Below are 19122 nucleotides of genomic sequence, written 5' to 3'. Positions count from 1 at the left end.
TTTTCTCCCAACACCAATAAAACAATTACTCTATTTGTAGGTTTTCTGCTCTGACTGTAAAATTGCATCGTCTGGAATATGGGGGGAAAAAAGATTATTCACTCGGAATTGAACTGAACACATGTTTCCACTAAAATGTTTATATCTGGACATAGTGTAGGATTGTTACGCAACATCAAGTCAGTCCATAGTGTAAAAGTGTGGTGACCATTACATGAGTCCTGCTGTGGCTGCTGCAGAGTGGCTCAAAGGCTGCTCCACTTCTAATTATTTCCGACAGAGATTCTTAGAGTTCAGCCAAATGACAGTCGGGCTTATTATTAATTTCCTGAAAAGTGCTACAGATGAAACTGAAAGCAGCTTTTTATCATAATTTGGTCTAATTCTGGTGTTCTGGATTCTTCAGAAAATACAGATAGCACTCAGAGCCGAATTAGTGCTTTTTTTTTACTCCTGTTATTAGGGTTTGGAAATCCAAATGAATATCCATTTTTATTTTTAAAATGTAAAGGGACTCTAAAATGGCTCCATTACGCATTGCATCAAAAATGTTTTAGAACAGTATATATGCTATTTTTTTTCCCTTTACAGATGAAACATTTTCTTTCCTACATAACAGCATTCTGGTAACACATTTTAGACCTACACTTTACAGATTCAAAATACAAGCATATGTTTTTTCTAATTACTGCTGGTGTAATGATGGATGAACTTAAAAAAGTAACAATACAAACACTATGATGTGTAAAAAAAAGAGTTTGGTATAACAACAAACTTTGACACTAACTCTATACAAAACACCAACTTATGTGGAAAATTTCTTTACGGACTTGAATGATGTTCTATCTCTCATATGTATTGATTACAATAATTGTCAGTGATTTCAACATTCATGTTGACAATCTCCAAGACCGAGTGGCAAAACGTTCTGTAATATATTAGAGAGTTTTGATCGTTTTATGTCTTTTGAATATCTTGGAATTGAGGTAAAAGGCCACAAACAAACATTTGACACTAACTCTATACAAAACTCCAACATATGTGCAAAATTTCTTTGCGGACTTCAATGAGCTTCTATCTCTCATATGCATTGATTATGATTGTTTGATAATTGTCGGTGATTTCAACATTCATGTTGACAACCCCCAAGACCGAGGGGCTAAAAAGCTCTTTAATATATTAGAGAGTTTTGGTTTAACACAACATGTCAAACAAGCAACACACACTCAGGGACACACACTGGACCTGGTTATCAGTAAGGGTGTGAATATTTCCAATGTCTCTGTAACTGATGTCGCCCTTTCGGATCATTTTGCTGTTATCTTTGACAGTTCTTTATCCGTTAACCCACTTGGACAAAAAGCTACTATCACAAAACGTACCTTCACAGAAAACACAGCAGAAACATTTAATCAAATCTACTCTTCTTCCTCGTCCTTAAGCTATAATGATGTAGATAAGTTGGTGGATGATTTTCAGTGCAAACTTTCAGATATTATTGATTACATTGCCCCCACTAAAGTGAAGGTTGTGACTGGTAGGAAGAAATCTCCATGGAGAAATGCACAAGTAGTTCAATCTGCAAGACAACTCTGCTGCAGGGCCGAACGGAAATGGTGTAAAGGTCAACTGCACGTTTATTGTGACATCTACAAAGAAAGACTACGTAACTATCTCACAACACTAAAACATGCAAGAGAGGCTTTCTTTGCAGATGTCATAAACAAAAACATTAACAATGCTCGAGCTTTATTTGCTACTGTTGAAAGGCTCACAAATCCTGCTTTGATGTTGCCACCTGAACTTCAATCTAATGCCGCCTGCAACAAGTTTTCAAGTTTCTTTTTAGAGAAAATTCAAAAGATCAGAGGATTAATCTGCACATCCACTCCAAAGACAGTACTAATGCTGTGCCCAAACAAAACAAATGCAGGACATATGACCCAATTTCAACTACTTAATTATAAAACCCTAGAAGACATTATAAGTCAATTAAGCTCTGGTTCCTGCTGTCTGGATGTCCTACCCACACATTTCTTTAAGAAAGTCCTGCCTGTCGTTGCTATTGATCTGATCCAAATAGTGAACTCATGGCTCTCTTCAGGTGTTTTCCCCCAGGCTTTGAAAACAGCAGTTATCAAACCACAGATAACAAAGAACAATTTGGACAAATCACTACTGCAGAATTACAGGCCGATCTCCAACCTCCCATTCATCAGCAAAATTATTGAAAAAGCTGTTTTTAAACAATTAAATAACTTCCTAACAATAACAAACTGCTTTGACTCCTTCCAGTCTGGTTTTTGTGCTCACCACAGCACGGAGACGGCCCTTGTAAAAGTGTTCAATGACATCCATATAAATACAGATTGTGGCAGAACCACAGTGCTGGTTCTGTTGGACCTCAGTGCAGCTTTCGACACTGTTGACCATGACATTTTACTGAATCGACTGGAGAGTTGGGTCGGACTCTCCGGTCCAGTGCTCCACTGGTTTGAATCCTACATGAAGAACAGGGATTTCTTTGTTTCAATCGGAAACTTCTCATCAGAGAGGTCAAAGGTCACATGTGGGGTACCCCAAGGTTCAATCCTAGGACCCCTTCTTTTCAATATTTATATTCTCCCACTGGCTCAAGTTATAACATTAAATAAGATTAGCTACCATAACTACCATACACAGCTCTATATCACGATGTCACCAGGTGACTCTGAACCCATCGAATCACTGAATAGATGCTTAGAACAGATAAATATGTGGATGTGCCAAAACTTTCTCCAGCTAAACAGAAACAAAACTGAAGTTATTATCTTTGGACCTAAAGAGGAGCGAACCAGAATCAATGCACAGCTTCGGTTGGTTTTTTTCCAACTAAAAACCAGCGATCAGCTCGAAACCTGGGAGTAGTGATGGACTCTGACCTGAACCTTCAGAGCCACATTAAGACAGTCACAAAGTCGGCCTTCTATCACCTGAAGAACATCTCCAGGATTAGAGGACTTATGTCTCAGCACGATCTAGAGAAACTCATCCATGCGTTTATCTTTAGCCGCATTGATTACTGCAACAGCGTCTTCACAGGTCTGACTAATAAATCAATTAAACAGCTGCAGCTGATCCAGATGCTGCTGCTGGCGTTCTCACTAAAACCAGGAAGATAGAGCACATAACACCAGTTTTAAAGTCCCTACACTGTAAAGCTCCCTGTAGCTTAGAGAATAGACTTTAAAATACTGTTGTTAGTTTATAAATCACTGAACGGTTTGGCACCACAATACCTTAAAGATCTGTTATTGCTGTACCAACCGTCTAGACCCCTCAGATCTTCTGGTTCTGGTCTGCTCTGCATCCCCAGAACCAGAACCAGACGAGGAGAAGCAGCATTCAGTTTCTATGCACCACAGATTTGGAACAAACTTCCAGAAAACTGTAAAACAGCTGAAACACTGGGTGCCTTTAAATCTCAACTTAAAACCCACCTGTTTAGAGTTGCTTATGGCTAAATTGCGGGTTTTGATGCCTTTGATGTTTTTAATGTTTTTATCTTTACTTTTAACTTCTTTTTATTTCTCTTTCACACTGTCTATGTAAAGCCCTCCAGAAAACATCCCAGTTAAACAAATCTATATCTAGGGGTGTGAGAATCGTTGTTAAATGGCGTTTTAACTAAAACTCTGAGGTGTGAGATGTTTAACTGAAGTCCTACAAGGGGTGCGGGTTTTAACGTTTTTAACTTTAAATTTTTTATTTTTCTTTAAAAAAAAAATTAAAAATTATCTGTCTTTCTAACTGTTTATTCACTGTCACATGCTGTTTGTAAAGCACTTTGAAAGGCCTTGCTACTGAAATGTGCTATACAAATAAAATTTGATTGATTGATTGATTGAACGATGTCTATTTTGCTAAATATCTAAAGATATTTTTGTTGTTTGTGTTTGGAAGAAACAAACTTATTTCATTCTGGGAGTAAAAAACTAAACAGTAAAACTCTGACAGACAGTATAAACTTTCCTCAAGATTTCAGCACCATGGACAGAGCATCTGAGGCCAGAAACATGTAAAGAAACTACAATTTTTCAGTTCAACAACAGATATCCGCTTTCTTAAACACCAGTCTGATCTTATTTTATGACACAACCATGTATTATTGCTAATTTATCTTCCTATTTATATGACTCTTAAGATGCGAGAAAGGCCTCATACTTGTCACATTTGTTCTCCTTTTTTTAATTTAAATTCCACCATTTATTCATGGACACCTCAATATGATGGTATTTGTAGACATTTTCTATCAAATCTCTAAAAGCAAAATAGTTTTCTTCTGGAATGTTGCTATCACCATGGTTTGTTCAGAATCTGTTTCCACCAAGATTCATAGCCACTCTTAACCCAAATAGGTTTCTTGAGCTCAGCATGGTAAAATCAGGACTAGGTTAAAGCCTTACTGTGTCAAAAACATCTCATTTAATGCTGTTTCACTTCCTTTTGAACAGATGTGGGAAAACCTCTAGCCAACTGTTTCCAAATAAACTCCAGACCCAAATTGCAGACGTAAGCTACGAACTGACCCACTTTGATAACAGATGGAAGGAAAAGAGCTACAACTTCAGGATATTTTTATATTCACAATACACAGGTGGTAACCCTTGTGGTTTCACTACTGTCCACAATCTGCTAGAAAAATTAAGGCTGTTATTTTGCAGATGTGTATGCTCATTGTGGAACTCTGCTTAAAATGATTTGACCTCCTACTGGATTTGAAGGGGAGTGGGGACACGCGTGCGATTCATCATTAGTGAAGCATTCCCTGACTCCATCTGCTGTTCTGTCGTCTTTGTGCTAATAATTTATTCAACCTCTATCAAGCTGCAAATGTTGTAACTGTTAACCCAAAGCAGCTTAGAATTAGGTTGAAATATTTACAGTGGCTTGCAAAAAAAATTTTTATAGCACGACCTTTCTTCCAAATTTCTACAAAGGTCAACACAGAGTATTGCATAATTATAATGTGGAAAGAAAATTATGGCTTTCAAGGTTTTTGAGAATGTGTTTTAACCCAATTTTGCTGCAATTACAGCTGCAGATTTCTGCTATGCGTTTACCAACTTTGCACATCTGAAGGCAAAGAAGTTTATGTTTTTTCCAAAATGTTTCAGGTTCACTGAGACTGGATGGAGACCGTTTGTGAATAGCAACTCTCATAACTTGATAGATTCTTAATTGACCTTCAACGTTCCTATTGTTGATATACTTTGATTTAAACAATTAAACTGTAACTGGTTGTAGATTTAGGAGTTTTTGTCCTCACAGAAGCTGAACCTTCATCCTATTCTCAAATAACAAGTTTCTTAAAATATTGTTTTATGGTATCTAGGTCCACATAGATATTCTGACTAGCTTCCTTAGCCCTTTTGAAGAAAAGCATCTCCAAACAGTTTCATTATGGTTGCATCTTAAAGAATTTAGCTGGAAAGATTTTTTCAGAGGTATATTTACAACATCATGCTGCCATGCCTTTGTTTCACTGAAGGCATGATGTGCAGGTTTTTACTGTCACAGAGGCCTAAAATTACAAATTTAGTCTCCTGTCAGGGCAGTATATTTTTGTCCCTTGCAAATCTGATCAGTTTTCCTGTCTCTGCTGAAAAGAACTATCCCCATTCTACAATTCTGCCACATTTCAACTAGGTTACTTCTGAAAGAATTTTGTTATCCTGAATTTTATCTAGTGGTATCGTAAAGGGCTTTATGTTCCCACCAAATCAAAATAATGCACTACTTTGCTTTTGCACAACAAAATAACTCCCAATGAGATACACTAATGCAATGTTCTACTTTAAAAAGTGTCACAATTCAAGGAGTATGGGAACTTTTTTTTTTTTCTTTGCAGGGCTGTGTATGCGTTAATCCTGAGCACTGTGCAAGTTTTCTTATCTTTTGCTCCTCAGAGCTTCTGATGAGACAATCTAAAGCTAAGCAGCCACCAGAAACAAAGTAGTTGTTCTGGAGCATATCCTTGACATTTAACAGATTTCAACACTAGGTTAAAAACAAAATATTCTAAGCTCTAAGAAAACTAAAAAACATTGTTCTGCTCACAAACCCATCATGGATGACGAACAGCATTTATTTCCCCTCTGACTTTCAATGCTTATTAGATAAGCAGCATATTCCTGTTTGTTATTTTTCTCTGTTGAAGATAACACTCACCAGACAGCACATTTTTATTCCTGACTGTGAGCGTACTGTGTGCGTGCAACAAATTTGAGGAACTTACTTGCCGTCGGTGGACACACCAACAAATATTTTTGTCTATGTTCATCTTCATCTGAGCCTGCAAATATTTCAGGGTGTCCCTCTTTTCACTGTTTCTGTTGGATTCTCTTCAGAGCATATCGGTTTTTCAAAGCTGTGTGAAATCAGACCTGACAGCAGTGAGACCCGGCTGTGCTGCAGGATAAACCTGCAACAGGACTCCTGCTTTCAGGCTGATGTATAGGTTGATGATGGAGTGCTGCTGCAAAAGGACTACGACTGTGTTGGATTATGTTAAGTATTATTATCAGATGAGAAGGGAGAAGAGGGATTGTATAATTTCCAGACACATTTTATAGCACAGTCAACTTTTACCTTCAATTGTTCTAAAACAATATTGTATATATCAAAAATAACCTAAAAGAAATGCAACTTTGAAATTTGATGCCTTGAAATTGACCTCATTTTTTCGGGTTTTACTCTTTCTGACACTCCAACCTTCTGCAAGTAATCACAACAGTGCATTGGGAACTGGGACATTTGATATCAGTCCAAATCGATCGCCAGTAAATACAGGCAATACCAATTCTGATAAAGATACTTTTTTTTTTTTTTTTCATGAAATGTCTTTGTCATTGAATAAGTTGGTGATTTGACATCAGTTAGTTGATTACACAGGGCAACAGCCAAAAAGTTGTTTCTACTGTCTTAGGGTCTTTTTGATGTGATGAATCCAAAAAAATCACATTGGTTTTGCTCAATCAGGTCAACCTTTTGAACTATGGTTGCAACCACTTGTTCTCACATATGAAACGGTTTCCTGAGAATCTGGGGTTTATGAGTGATGAGCAGGAGGAGAGACTCCATCAGGACATAGAAGAGATGGAGAATATTGCACAATGAGGATGTAATGTTCACTTTACATGTACTTACCCTTATCAGTGTTTATTATTCAACTTAGAGAAATCCAAGTTTGTAACATTTATTTAATACAGTCTATTAGAAAACTTTTTTTTTTTCTTCCTAAAACCTTTTTCGGATGAGAAATGTTAACAGAAATGAGCTGATAATGTCACAAAAGTGTAATCAATTTAGCCGTAAGATTGGCTTTCTCTAAATCAAAAACCTGACCTGATTGAGAAAAATGGACGTCATTTTTCAACAGTGCAAAATCGTTCTAATTCAGATGACAAAACAGAGACAACTTCCAAAAGATATTTTTTGTAACCCAATGTTACGATAAATTACAGGACAAAGTTATTTGTGAAATTTGTGTCTAATTATCAAACAATAATATACACAATGTTGCAGAGATGAAAAGTAATCCCCTTTTACTTTCTGCTATTAATATTAAGTTGAAGTGCTTAAGGGGGAATTAAACAGAATGTATTTTGAAAAGAAAGCAGACATGTTGAGTGCAAACATTAAATAAGGTAAGAAATCCGACTCGTCTATTTAAATGTAAGCTCTTAATATTTGGGATTTCAATTCCTGCATATACACTGCCATTAAATATGTGAGCAAATTACAGCAACTTCCTGGACATGTAGAGGAAAAACTGCAAACAAAAGCATTGATCTCATCATGGTATTGATCCAAAACCATTACTCACCTCAGCATGGATAGTATTGATATTTAGATCAATACTCCCAGTCCTGCTGAATGGCAGCCAGGGGAGATTCAAGGATTTCTCAAACATGCGTGAAATAATCAAAGCAACACTCCAGGCATGTTTTTGATGGGAGAATAACCTTATAGCATAAAATAAAGCTCAATAAAGCTGCTTTTTCTCAATACCCCCTACATTAACCAAAGCAAGTATCATGAAATGCAGGACATATTGTAGCAAAAGCCAGCACTGCATACAGATTTACGGCTGAAAATAGTCCTAAAATCTATTGAATCCAATGTTTTGATGTTGAAAGCAAGGTTCAGTTGACTTAAGAGGCTTTCTAGCCTCTTTAGAAAATGGATTTCAGTAAAGCGAATGTTCTAAATATCACAGACGATATTTTCAGTCATTTGTATTATTTGTTTATGTTGGAGAACAGGGACTATCACAAACACAAGCCTGAACCCCAAAGTACCTTTCTAAAAACACACTTGTCAGTCATAGCATTTGACCCTTGTCGGGTGTGTTAAATAACACTAACAGTATCTTCTTAACGACAATTGTTAGAGGCTGGGGTTGATGAGGTGGCAAAATAACGTTGTGTCCCCAGAGTTAATGTGTTACAAGCAGGAGAAATGGGGAGCAGTAGGGATTTGAGTGAGTTTCATCAGAGCCAAATTGAGATGGCTAGACAACTGGGTCGGAGTGGTATCAAAACGGGAGCTCATGAGGGGGTTCCTCATCTGCTGGGGTTCAAGGACGGAACACTGCTTAACCTGCAAGAAGACTATAGCTCACTGTTACCTGTGGGGGGCAAACCCTGCCCCTCAGTCCTGAGATCAAACTGGCAAGTAACTACAACTCTGTAAATACTGGTCTTGATAGTTAATCACAGTTTGTTGTATTTGCTGCTTTGGCCCAGAATAGCTTATACTGTAGACCAGCATTTGGCATGTGAGTTGTGGAAGAACGTGCTTACCTGAGTAACACGTGGCACCAGGATGCACCACAGAAAAACTCTCTTTGTAGTGATAAATATGTGCCAAAAAGCAAAAATCGGCATGTGAATAGTTTTTGCATCAAATCAATGAGTCATAGGTGTTTGCTTCTCAAATCAATCAAGCGTCTGGAGGATGTACTCGATTGCAAAGAGTAAAACAAGTGAGGCTTCACTTCCCAGCTTCAGCATCGAACCGACCTTCTTGGTTGCCATGCGCAACTTCTGATGTCTTGTGGATGTTTTGGCAACACATTCAGGGCTAACATGCTGTACATTTGGCCATGAGGTTATAAGAATATGCCTTTCCATTTTGGAAACATATTTCAGTCCAGATAAGAAGCAAACCTTCAAAGGAAAACCTGGTCTGTGTTTTCTCTACTTGTGGACAATGGCTCTCTCTGTGGTCCACTGAAGTCGAAAACCCTTCGAAGGGGTTGAATATCATGTCAATGACTTTTCTTCACATCTATTATTGTATTATCTTTTTTAATTGGGGCAGAATGTGCTGATTTTCTGAGATTTTTAACTCCACGCCGTCACACGTCACAGTCGGGTGGTTTCTCAATTCTGCAGGTCTGTCAGTAATCGGGCACGGGCATGGCTGCATAAATTGAACAGAAAGAAATGTGGGTAATGAAGCATTTAAGTGTGAGTAAAAGAGGAAATCTTCATAGCACTGCAAGTCTGTCTGGATAAACCGAAAGCAAGTCTTCAAAATTGTTCAGCAGTCAACCTAAACAACCAAGTGGCGTTGTGTGCTAAATCCAAAAAACCTTTTGATTGTTTTTGACTACACAAAAGTAGTAAATGAAACAAAATGTGTTCAACAATTAATTCATTTACATTTTTTTCCAATCCTCTAAGTTAAAAGGTAAAAGTATTTTGCCCATTTTAATCCTGCTGATTGTGCTACAGTATCCTGCTGATTGTGATGTAAGGGTGGCGATGTGTTAATTATCTTAATTGGCTGCATCTGTGAAGGAGTGGATATTCACCATTGTCACCGAGCTCTTGTGCTCTCTGAACCCTTTAGATTACATTTACTTATGTTAATTTGGTTAATTAGAAACTGTAATGACAAGTCCGGGCATGTTTGTGCATTCACACTCCAACCCTTTTGATTTCACCCATCTTCCTTTAAATAGCACTCGCTTTATAGTCAAGGTTAAATTTTCCAAGCCACATTCAACCTGTGGTATTAATCTGATCGTGGTTGTCCTGATAAGAATGTCCTTTCTGCTCTAAGGATAATTAAAGTTAAAAGTCCATGTTTGAATTTTCACATCCTCAAGTAAGAGTGTTTTTTTTTTTTTTGTTTTAATGCCCTGTGGAATCTGGTTTCAGCTTCCTGGGATGAAAAACGAGGAGTGGGAGATGTTACCGCTTATGTGTGACGATGATGAAAGCTGGAACTTATTAGCAAAGGCTGACACTGAGAAGCAGAAAATCTTCATGGGAGACAAACATTTCATACCATGTAAGAGGGAGCTTGTACGGCCTTTTTAAGAAATCTCCTAGCTGTTTTAAATTCAAGATTTTGACCCTGTGAAGTCTGTATGCATAATCTATACCACTGCTTCCATCACAGGGTTCCTTTTTTTTTTTTGCTTCCTTGGGAATAGACTCAGTATTTCCCGGGTTACAGGGGTTTTTTAGCCACAAACAAGGATGCCTCTGTTTCACTCATCTCCGGCATAGGAGCTCTGTCTGTCTCTGTCACATCTTCTCTCCAGGATTCTTGTCTTAAATTCTGCAGCTTATAAAGTTTCTTCAAACCTTCAGACTCTCTTCTGTCACTCAAATGTATGAATTTTCTTTCTTTCTACTTTTTTTTCTGTTTCTTACAAACTATATTATCTCCAGGTTAACCTATTCTGCTGCTTTCTTCTCTGGGTTTCTGCATACCCGTTCCACTTTTGTGCCTTTTAACCAACACATTTGTTTATTTCTTAGCTCCTTGCTATGGTACCAGTAGTTGTTGTGGACAGCGTCTCCTGCAAACAGATAATTTTAACTGAACAATATCTGGATGGATGTTCATAAGCTTTTGAAGCTTTTAGAAATCAAAACAATGCATTATAGACTGAAAATTAGCTTATGCAGTGCTTGTAAAAAGCATTATTTCACCTTTTTCACTTGATGCATTGCAGTGAGAAACTTTGATGAATTTCATTAGGATTCTGTGTAACAGAGCAATACAAGGCAACACAAAACTGAAGTAAAAAAGTTGTTTTTCTTAAACAAAAGAAAAATCTATCTCCAAATAAAATCTGCTGCCTTCAGATGTCTTCTAATAAGTATATCCAACTGTGTGTATTGTATTATCAGTACAAATAAAGCTACTCCAAGGAGGCTTCAGACATTTCCTTGAAAACTTTATTGAACAAACCGAAGAACGCAATGGAAGAAACAAATACTGAATAGCATAATTATTACATTGTGCTAACAGGGAATCATTTTACCTGCAGCATCCCACTGCGGGACGCTTTTATTCAGAAGGAAAAAGGTGGCTGGTAAGAGTTGGTTGTAACTGTGATGGAGTTAAATCAGAGCAAGCTTGGGGGGGGGAATACAATAGATGCTGCAAAAGACTTGAAACCTGACCAGAATAAACAACCTAAACATACAACAGTAGCTACAGTGTAATGGTTTGGATCAAAGCATGATGACGTGTTAAAATGACCCAAAGTTCAGACCTAAAGCAACTAGAGAATATTTGGCAATACATAATAATTGGCTTTTCATACCCTCTTTCCAATATGACATTAAAGAGATGGTTTTATGAAAACTTGCCCCATGGATCTGAATCTAAACGAATGAAACACTTTCTATATCTTTCCATTTGTTATTATCTTTACAATGATGCCATGCTTTGTTTTGGTCTCTGACAGAAACTCCCCATGAAATATGTTAAGTTTTATGATTTTGATGTGAAAAAAAGTGGGAACAACTCGGGCATTATAATGTTTTGGTGCAATGCAGATTCCTGTGCGATTGTTGCTTTTCGATTAATCCAGCATGAACTGAAAATGGCACAATGTCTCTCTTTAAATAGACGTCGGAGTGAGACAAGTGCACTCCTTTCTCCTTAAAAATCCATACATGGTTTGATTTATTTAATGCGTCCTTCCTCTCACCCCTTCCAAGGCTCTCGCCCCCGCGACTGCGGCGATCTGTACGCCAGTGGTCAGAGAGAGGACGGCATCTACTCCGTGTTTCCCGTTCACCACCCTACAGGCTTCCAGGTCTACTGCGACATGACCACGGACGGAGGAGGCTGGACGGTGAGTCAGACCTGATCCGGAGAAAAAAAACCCCACATAAAACACAAAGCTCTTAAGCTTTTTTTTTTTTTTTTTGTGCGTGCATTTCTGCTCAGTCGATACGTTTCCTCTATGGTGATAATCAAGATGAAAACAGGAAATTGGAAGAGGCCCCGCAGGCCTTTTGAACCCATCTACTCTCGTAGGATATACAGAATGAATTAAGCATTCAAAGTAGAAAAAAAAAAAAAGGATTCACCAAAGCTGAACCCACCTGCACACATCAACTCCATTCACTCATCCAGCACTTAATGTTGTATGCATTTTTTTTTGAGCACCTACTGTAATTACAGATGTACTGCCTCGGGATTCTCATGTATTAAACATTTCATCAAAGTTCGTGTAACAGAATAACAAGGAGATATCAGCACCGAGCTTCAAGTGCCCCTTTTAAAAATATTTCTAGGATATTTTTTTTGTGTTTTTGTCATATAGAAGGTAGATTTTTTTTTTTTTTTCAAAAGAAATCTGACACAGGAGTTGCTGGACGAAGAAAGCTATTAGAAGAGCGGACATGGCATGTTCAGGCATTGGAGATAAAAAAAAAAAAAAAAAGGTGTTGTCAAATAGCAGAAGGGGAGATTTAAAGATCAGCTTTAATCTAAATTGCCTGCTGACGCCGAGATGCCTCTTCAGATACAAGTGTAGTGCAGTTTAGGAGCGACAACATGCACAGCCAGCACATTTGAATACAGCTTCTGTGTACAACAATTTATCATTCTGCTTCAAAGGCACAAAAATAAACTGTTTCCATTATGGGTGACAGATTTCCGACTTGCTCCTGCTTTCTGCACCTTTCTTTCCCAAGTATGTCTGATGAAGCTTTGTAATCCTTAAAGGTAGACATAGACATTTAGAGCCCTTCCAAGCATAAGTAGTTATTTTCCTCACTCCAAAGTCTCTCAGTTGACTGGACCTTCTCAAGTAAACAATCCTGTTTGATTTGGACTGTCTTCTGGAAGTGCTGCATCTTCTGGGAGAGAGCGAGAGGAAGAGAGAGACGGCGAGGTGAACAAACACTGACACGCAGCTGCTTGAAGCTATATTGGGAATTGTAGTTCAGATGTATTTTTCTCAGTACAAGCGAGCTCTTTCCAGTTAGAGACATTTATTTCTTTTTTTTGGTCCTGAGGTGTACCAAAGCTGCCTTTAGGAAGCGCAGACGTTCCTACTGGAGAAGGTGTTTATATATATATTTTAAAGTTTCAGCGACATAAATCAATCACAACCTTTCATTTTACCGTTTCCCAGGCTGTGATGCAACTTTTAAAAATGCATAAAGAGGCGAACTTTGAAATCCATTCCAAACTTTTTTACAATGTAATTTTCATTTCTGTATGTGCTGAGCAAAGTGATGCAAGTTTTTTGAAAAGTGTTTCACACGCTCTAGGGGAATAAACACTTTTCAGAATTTAGTTTTGAACTCAATGGGGTGACATTTTGACAGCTGTTTCTGTGGTCCATTTTTATTTATTTATTTATTTTCATTTTTTGCTTCTACATAATGCAGTACCAGGTACATATTTTCACAATCTTGGTAAACATTTATTTAAAAGAAGAAAACTACAAATAAGTTCACATTTTTATTCCAGTAACTTCAACTCACACTGAACCTTTTAGGAGGAAAAAAACAACCTTTAATTTGAGAGCATTTATTCAGTATAGAAAACAAAGAAGTGTACTATGCTCTTTACGCTTATTCAAGTTTCTTGGAACTTCTAATTAGCAATTTATTACATTCTTTTTGTCCTGGGATGTAGATAAAACATGATGAAGACTATTTATTTTAGCCATTACCCACTCGACTAGACTAATGTTTATCTCAAACCTGTTGGAAAGAGTGTGACCTTAAAGACCCCCTGTCTCCATAACTATTAAGCAGTATGGACATTAATGTCAGAAAGCATTTGTAAAGACAAAACTACTTATTTCTTACCATCATAAAAGTGAGTAAGAATAGATTGTACTGGAACTTTAACTGAGTTTAGATGATCCAGATTGAGATATATCGGATGCTCACCGTAAAGGATTTATAAATGTGTGACATTTTATCTCGTTTTGTTGACTTTGAAACTGTTTTATGTTTTTAAAGCCCCATCCGGAGATTAACACTGCTAATAAGATAAGGCTAAAACCGCAATGGTGTTCTGTTTTGTTAATACTTAACACTTGTCCCCATGAAAATAAACAATAAGAAAATAAAGAAAGAAAGTACAACAGAGGATATGTGATGGTGTAGCACCAGAATGGATTAGAGTTAATCAAGTCAAAAAATGATCTACCCAAATTATTATTGGGTAGAGAGCCCTCTCTCTGTACACTCCAAACATTTGAATTGTTATAGTAGAAGAAGAAGAACTGTCCTATTGACTAAAGGTGATGTTAAAAAGTACTGACAGCTAAGGTACTGCTAATTGTTCCACCGAAAACATCTCCTCCTCATCACCTGCATTTATTTCCTCATTCCAATGGCTGGACTTTTCAAAATTTTCCAAAGCAAGATTTTGGAACTAAAATAAAAAATTTCACCATAAGGTTATTTTAATGTATTCAAGTCTAAAATTCCTGCTTATTTTATCCAAGGACGTTTCCAAACCTCTAAGAAGTGATGTTTACCCTTTAATTGGAAAAATCTCAATTTATTATAACCATTAGGAGTTAAACTGTTATAATTTCCACAGTACTTGCCAAGTCAAGGCTGCGACGTGAAAAAAATATCGCAATTTTTTCTAAAAGTAATTCACCGTGCGCTTCTCTTCCTAATCCTCATGACAGCGAGCTGCGTGTTGATACCCGTGCATGCTTGTGAATCTGTCACCGAGTTTGCGTGCGAGGCAAGGTCAAACCCCTTCCCTCCGCTCCCCCCTTTTCCTCATCAAATGAAGTAAATCTGTCAGAGTGACGGGGTTCTAAGCGGCGCATGATGGAGCGGAGCGACGTACGAGCCCGTCAGGGGCTGGACGTGTTTGCGCGCGTCCATCTATGCGTGAATTACCGTTTGAATCAAAGCGAAGGCAGCCCCGCACGCCACAAACCCCGAGCTGTTCTCAGTTAGCGGGGTGCTGTCCGTGCCGCCCAATAAAAATAAAAAATAAAAAAAAGGGATATTCACAGCTGCTCAGATTGAGGCGATAACAAGCAGCTACTGATCCTGCCTGCAGTGTTGAGCTGCTTGTGATAATCTCTGAGCCTCATTAGGAGATCAGCATTGTGTAGTCCAACAGGAGCAGGTAGCAGGATTCTCAGGGAGCTGAGTGGCTTACTGTCTGCTGAGCTTAAATAAGGAATGAGCCATATGCTGCCACCTCATTAGCATGGTTTGACATACTGTTGCAGACAGACTGAAAGATGAGCAGGTTACTCAGAAGAAAAAGGGGGAGGGGACCGATGAGCCGTTTGAGGAGGGAGAAAGTGCGAGCAGGACATAAAAGACACAACGGAGGAGCATGAATGTCATTTTTCTTACTCCCCGTAAAGGCATACTTCAAAAATGGCCTGTAATAAAATCTTTCTTTTCTGCTGTATTGGCAGTAAAGACTGGGGGGGGCTCTCGGGGAGCCTTGAAGATAATGGAGTTATCTCAAGTGGCTCTAGATTTTGATACCAATCAGTACAATTACACCATCAGTCAATTATGACCTTTCAGAATAGGTTTCTTTTTTTTAATGCGTGGCGGCTCTGACGGCACCCGAATGCATCGCGCCAAGCAGATCTGGTTTCTTTTTCACATGAAAGATGTGTCCTTCGTTGTGAGAGGCTCAGTGGGAAAAAAAAAAAAATCCCCCAAAAAAGTCAAACCTAAAGCAGTCATGAAAAAAAAAGGGGAAAAAAAAGGCAAAATGATCAAAGGCGCTGTTTTCCATAATGCCACATTAGATTCAAAATCAAGCTGGTAAAACTAGCCTAGGACAGCCACCCACAGACAGTCAGTGCTTCAAACTTCCGGAGTGAGGGATTATCCTCTAGATTCATGTAAGCATAAAACTATTCAGTGAATAATGAAGCCTTGGGGGTATATTTGTCGCCCCAGCCACTCGTTCGATAAATTACTCATTACCAGATTTCTTTACAGAGTTGCCTCATCAGTTTTTAATAAAATGCTTCAAATAATTGAAAAAAAAGTGAAGCGCTTCCCACAGGGATCAGAAAAAGAGCAGATAACTGTTCACTGCACTTATCTGATTTATTCAAAGATTAAGAGAAGAAGAGAAAAAAATGACATCCTAAAAGAACGTAGTATTTTTGGGCTTGAGCAGATCTGAAGAACAACTGAGGAATACTTGAGCTGAACATGTGGGCTGAATCTCTCCGGGTCAAAAGGGACCTCGAGAGAAAAAAAAAATCACTGATTGTGAGTATTAACACAGAAGGGAAATCACTCAAAACACATCTGAAGCAGTAATCTGAAGAGACGGAGCAGGGAACTGAACCAGCCAGAGGCCATATCCATTAAGTGATGCTTCTTGCTGTACTTTTGGATTTGGATGCTCTTTGCTGAACTTGCTGGTGTCTCTCTGGAGTTTGTGTTTTGCTTTATATGGTGAGAGTCTAAAGTAAGTTTCGTGTTTATTTAAAAAAAAAAAAAAAACATTCGGAGCTTAGTCTCTGTTCAGACGAGGTAAAACATTGCCTGTTTAAATCAGATTAGGAACGTTTTACGTGATGCAAGTTTCAGTTTGTTTGTCCTTGAAGCTATATTATGTTAAAAAGTAAAAACCGTCGAGTCAAAATATGTATAAAAATCACACACAGAGGTACATATCAAAACATTTGAATATTGTGCAGAAGAGTAATATTTCTTGAAACGGTCATTTCATAGGGATTCATTACACATAGAGTAAAATATTTTTATGCTTTTTCTTTCGCCATTTTAAAATTCTGTTTCTCAAAAAATCAGAATATCCCATTAGATGAGTCAAAAATGGATGCCTTAAGGACAGGCTAGGCTTCTAAAACGTACATTTCTGACTTCTAGTGAAGGATGTCAATTCAAGTTTTAGGACGTATAATTATTTAGTCTTTCCCATGATTGTGTCATTTTTACAGTAATGACCTTTTTCACATTATTCAAATCTTCCAGGATACTAAATTTTGGGTTTTCGTTCCCTGCTGGGCTTGGTGCTGCAACTGTATGTGTCGTATTCGTAGATGCATTTCCTTTTAAAACTCCTCTCCTGCTGTTGTTGCCTTGTATACATTAACCAGTTTTGCCAGAGAGCCTTCATATCCCGAAATGAGTCATAGATGAGAAAATCTGAATCGTTCCTCTGAAAATTACAGAGAGTTTGGGCCTTTGGAAGGGAATATAAAGAAATACTGGGTGACTCACAACTTTTTGCACATTTAATAGGATTCTGAATGCCTTTGAATAATATAAAATATAGACGGACAAAGTGACTTGTCTCCAGGAGTTTAGCAGGAAAAGAATATTTTAGCATTGCAATGTTCCAAAGCACACCATCACAATAGCAAGTAATCCAGTTCATGCGACCTTATAGTTCACTCTTCATTATCCAGTAAAATGGAACACACAGTGACATTTTTCTAACATTTTCTATGCTTGACAGTATATCTTTGAGTAACTAATTTCAATGGAAACTTCAGATCTTTGAAGAACAGCACATTGTTACTTTATACCCAGGCTCCTATGGTTAAAACAAATTTAAAAAAATCCAGTAAGTGATACAGATTTGCAAAGGATAGAATGTTTTTGCAGCTCAGACTAGAAGACACACAGCCTCCTTATCTTCATCCCGGTCCCTCAACTTCAGCTTCAAATCCCAGTACTATCACTATGTCTCCAAAAAATAAAAAATAAATAAAAAAATCAAAGTGCATATCCTTAATGATTTTACTTTTGCTTTCCACCTGAGCAAAGAATTGCTAAAAAAGAAAAAAAAGATGTTTTATTTCTGTAAGTATTCCTCTCATTTTTATCTGAATGTGAGACGTGGTAATGCGATGGTTCTGATTTGCCTTTGCCGTCACCATATTTTCATCTTTCGTTGCCTTAGTGACAAGCTAAAATAAGTAGCTTAACGTCGAACTAGGTTTAGCTGAATCAAATCAGTGTTAAAAGGTATCAAAAAGTTTTGAGGTTTTTGCAGTTCTATTTTTTTTCACCTACGTAAGATGTTTTTCTTTATATCTGAATACAAGTTAGGAAATGTAAAATTTTCTAACTTTACATTTACATTTGACTGCATAAATCCACTTTATGCAGTCAAAATGATATAATTAGAACAATAAATTATAAACAAAACTTCTTAACTCATAGTGCAGGTCCCATTAGTGGGTGGTTGGCTTGCCTTTCGTGGTTCTGAGAAATATATATGTATTTTTTTTCTTTTCTAAAATGTTAAATATGAAGTTAATTAGCTTTGATGCTAATTCAGCATATTAGGCTTTGCCTTGAAGAAGTACTGCTGATAAGAGAAGTGCACTAAAGGATTTTCAAGAATTCCCAGTTTAAGCAAAAGAACGAGCAGTGAACCAGTAAAAAGGTCCCAGTGGCTACTGACGATGTGCTCCATTTACCTTTGATGTTATAACCTAAATCTTGGAACTATGGCAACCTTTAGCAGCCGATCATATAAAGTCATTAAAATTTGACAATTTTAAAACCAATATTGTTATAAGTTTTTCTGTAGCCATCCATCCATGAGTCACAGAGGTGCTGGTGTCAATGAGCAAGCAGCTCGGATGTTAGCCAATAACATTATAATATTTTCACAGTAATGCAACCAATTATTAAGTTAAAATCCTTACATTTGTTTTAGCTGTTTTTGTTTAGTCATCAAATTCAAGTATGTAAGCAAAGTGTGTTTATATTAAATTTGAAGTTGTTTCAGTCAGAAATTGAAAATTTCAGTCAGTAAAAAATTGATTCCCACATGCAGTAGCAAATTCCATTTCATTTTTTTTTTTTTTTT

General features: G+C 37.5%; 1 protein-coding gene across 1 annotated transcript in view; it reads left to right on the top strand.

The window, feature by feature from the left end:
• Positions 1–19122, top strand: part of fibcd1b (fibrinogen C domain containing 1b) — a 125565-nt gene that overhangs the window by 46821 nt on the left and 59622 nt on the right. The window contains exon 5 of the mRNA XM_008423804.1: positions 12015–12151. Within this exon, the coding sequence (XP_008422026.1) occupies positions 12015–12151 (137 nt within the window). The remainder of the gene's footprint in view (positions 1–12014; positions 12152–19122) is intronic.

Source organism: Poecilia reticulata, linkage group LG12 (genome assembly GCF_000633615.1).
Source record: "Poecilia reticulata strain Guanapo linkage group LG12, Guppy_female_1.0+MT, whole genome shotgun sequence".
Taxonomy (NCBI): domain Eukaryota; kingdom Metazoa; phylum Chordata; class Actinopteri; order Cyprinodontiformes; family Poeciliidae; genus Poecilia; species Poecilia reticulata.
The sequence above is the reverse complement of the archived record's forward strand: the minus strand, read 5'-3'. Positions and strand labels throughout refer to the sequence as shown.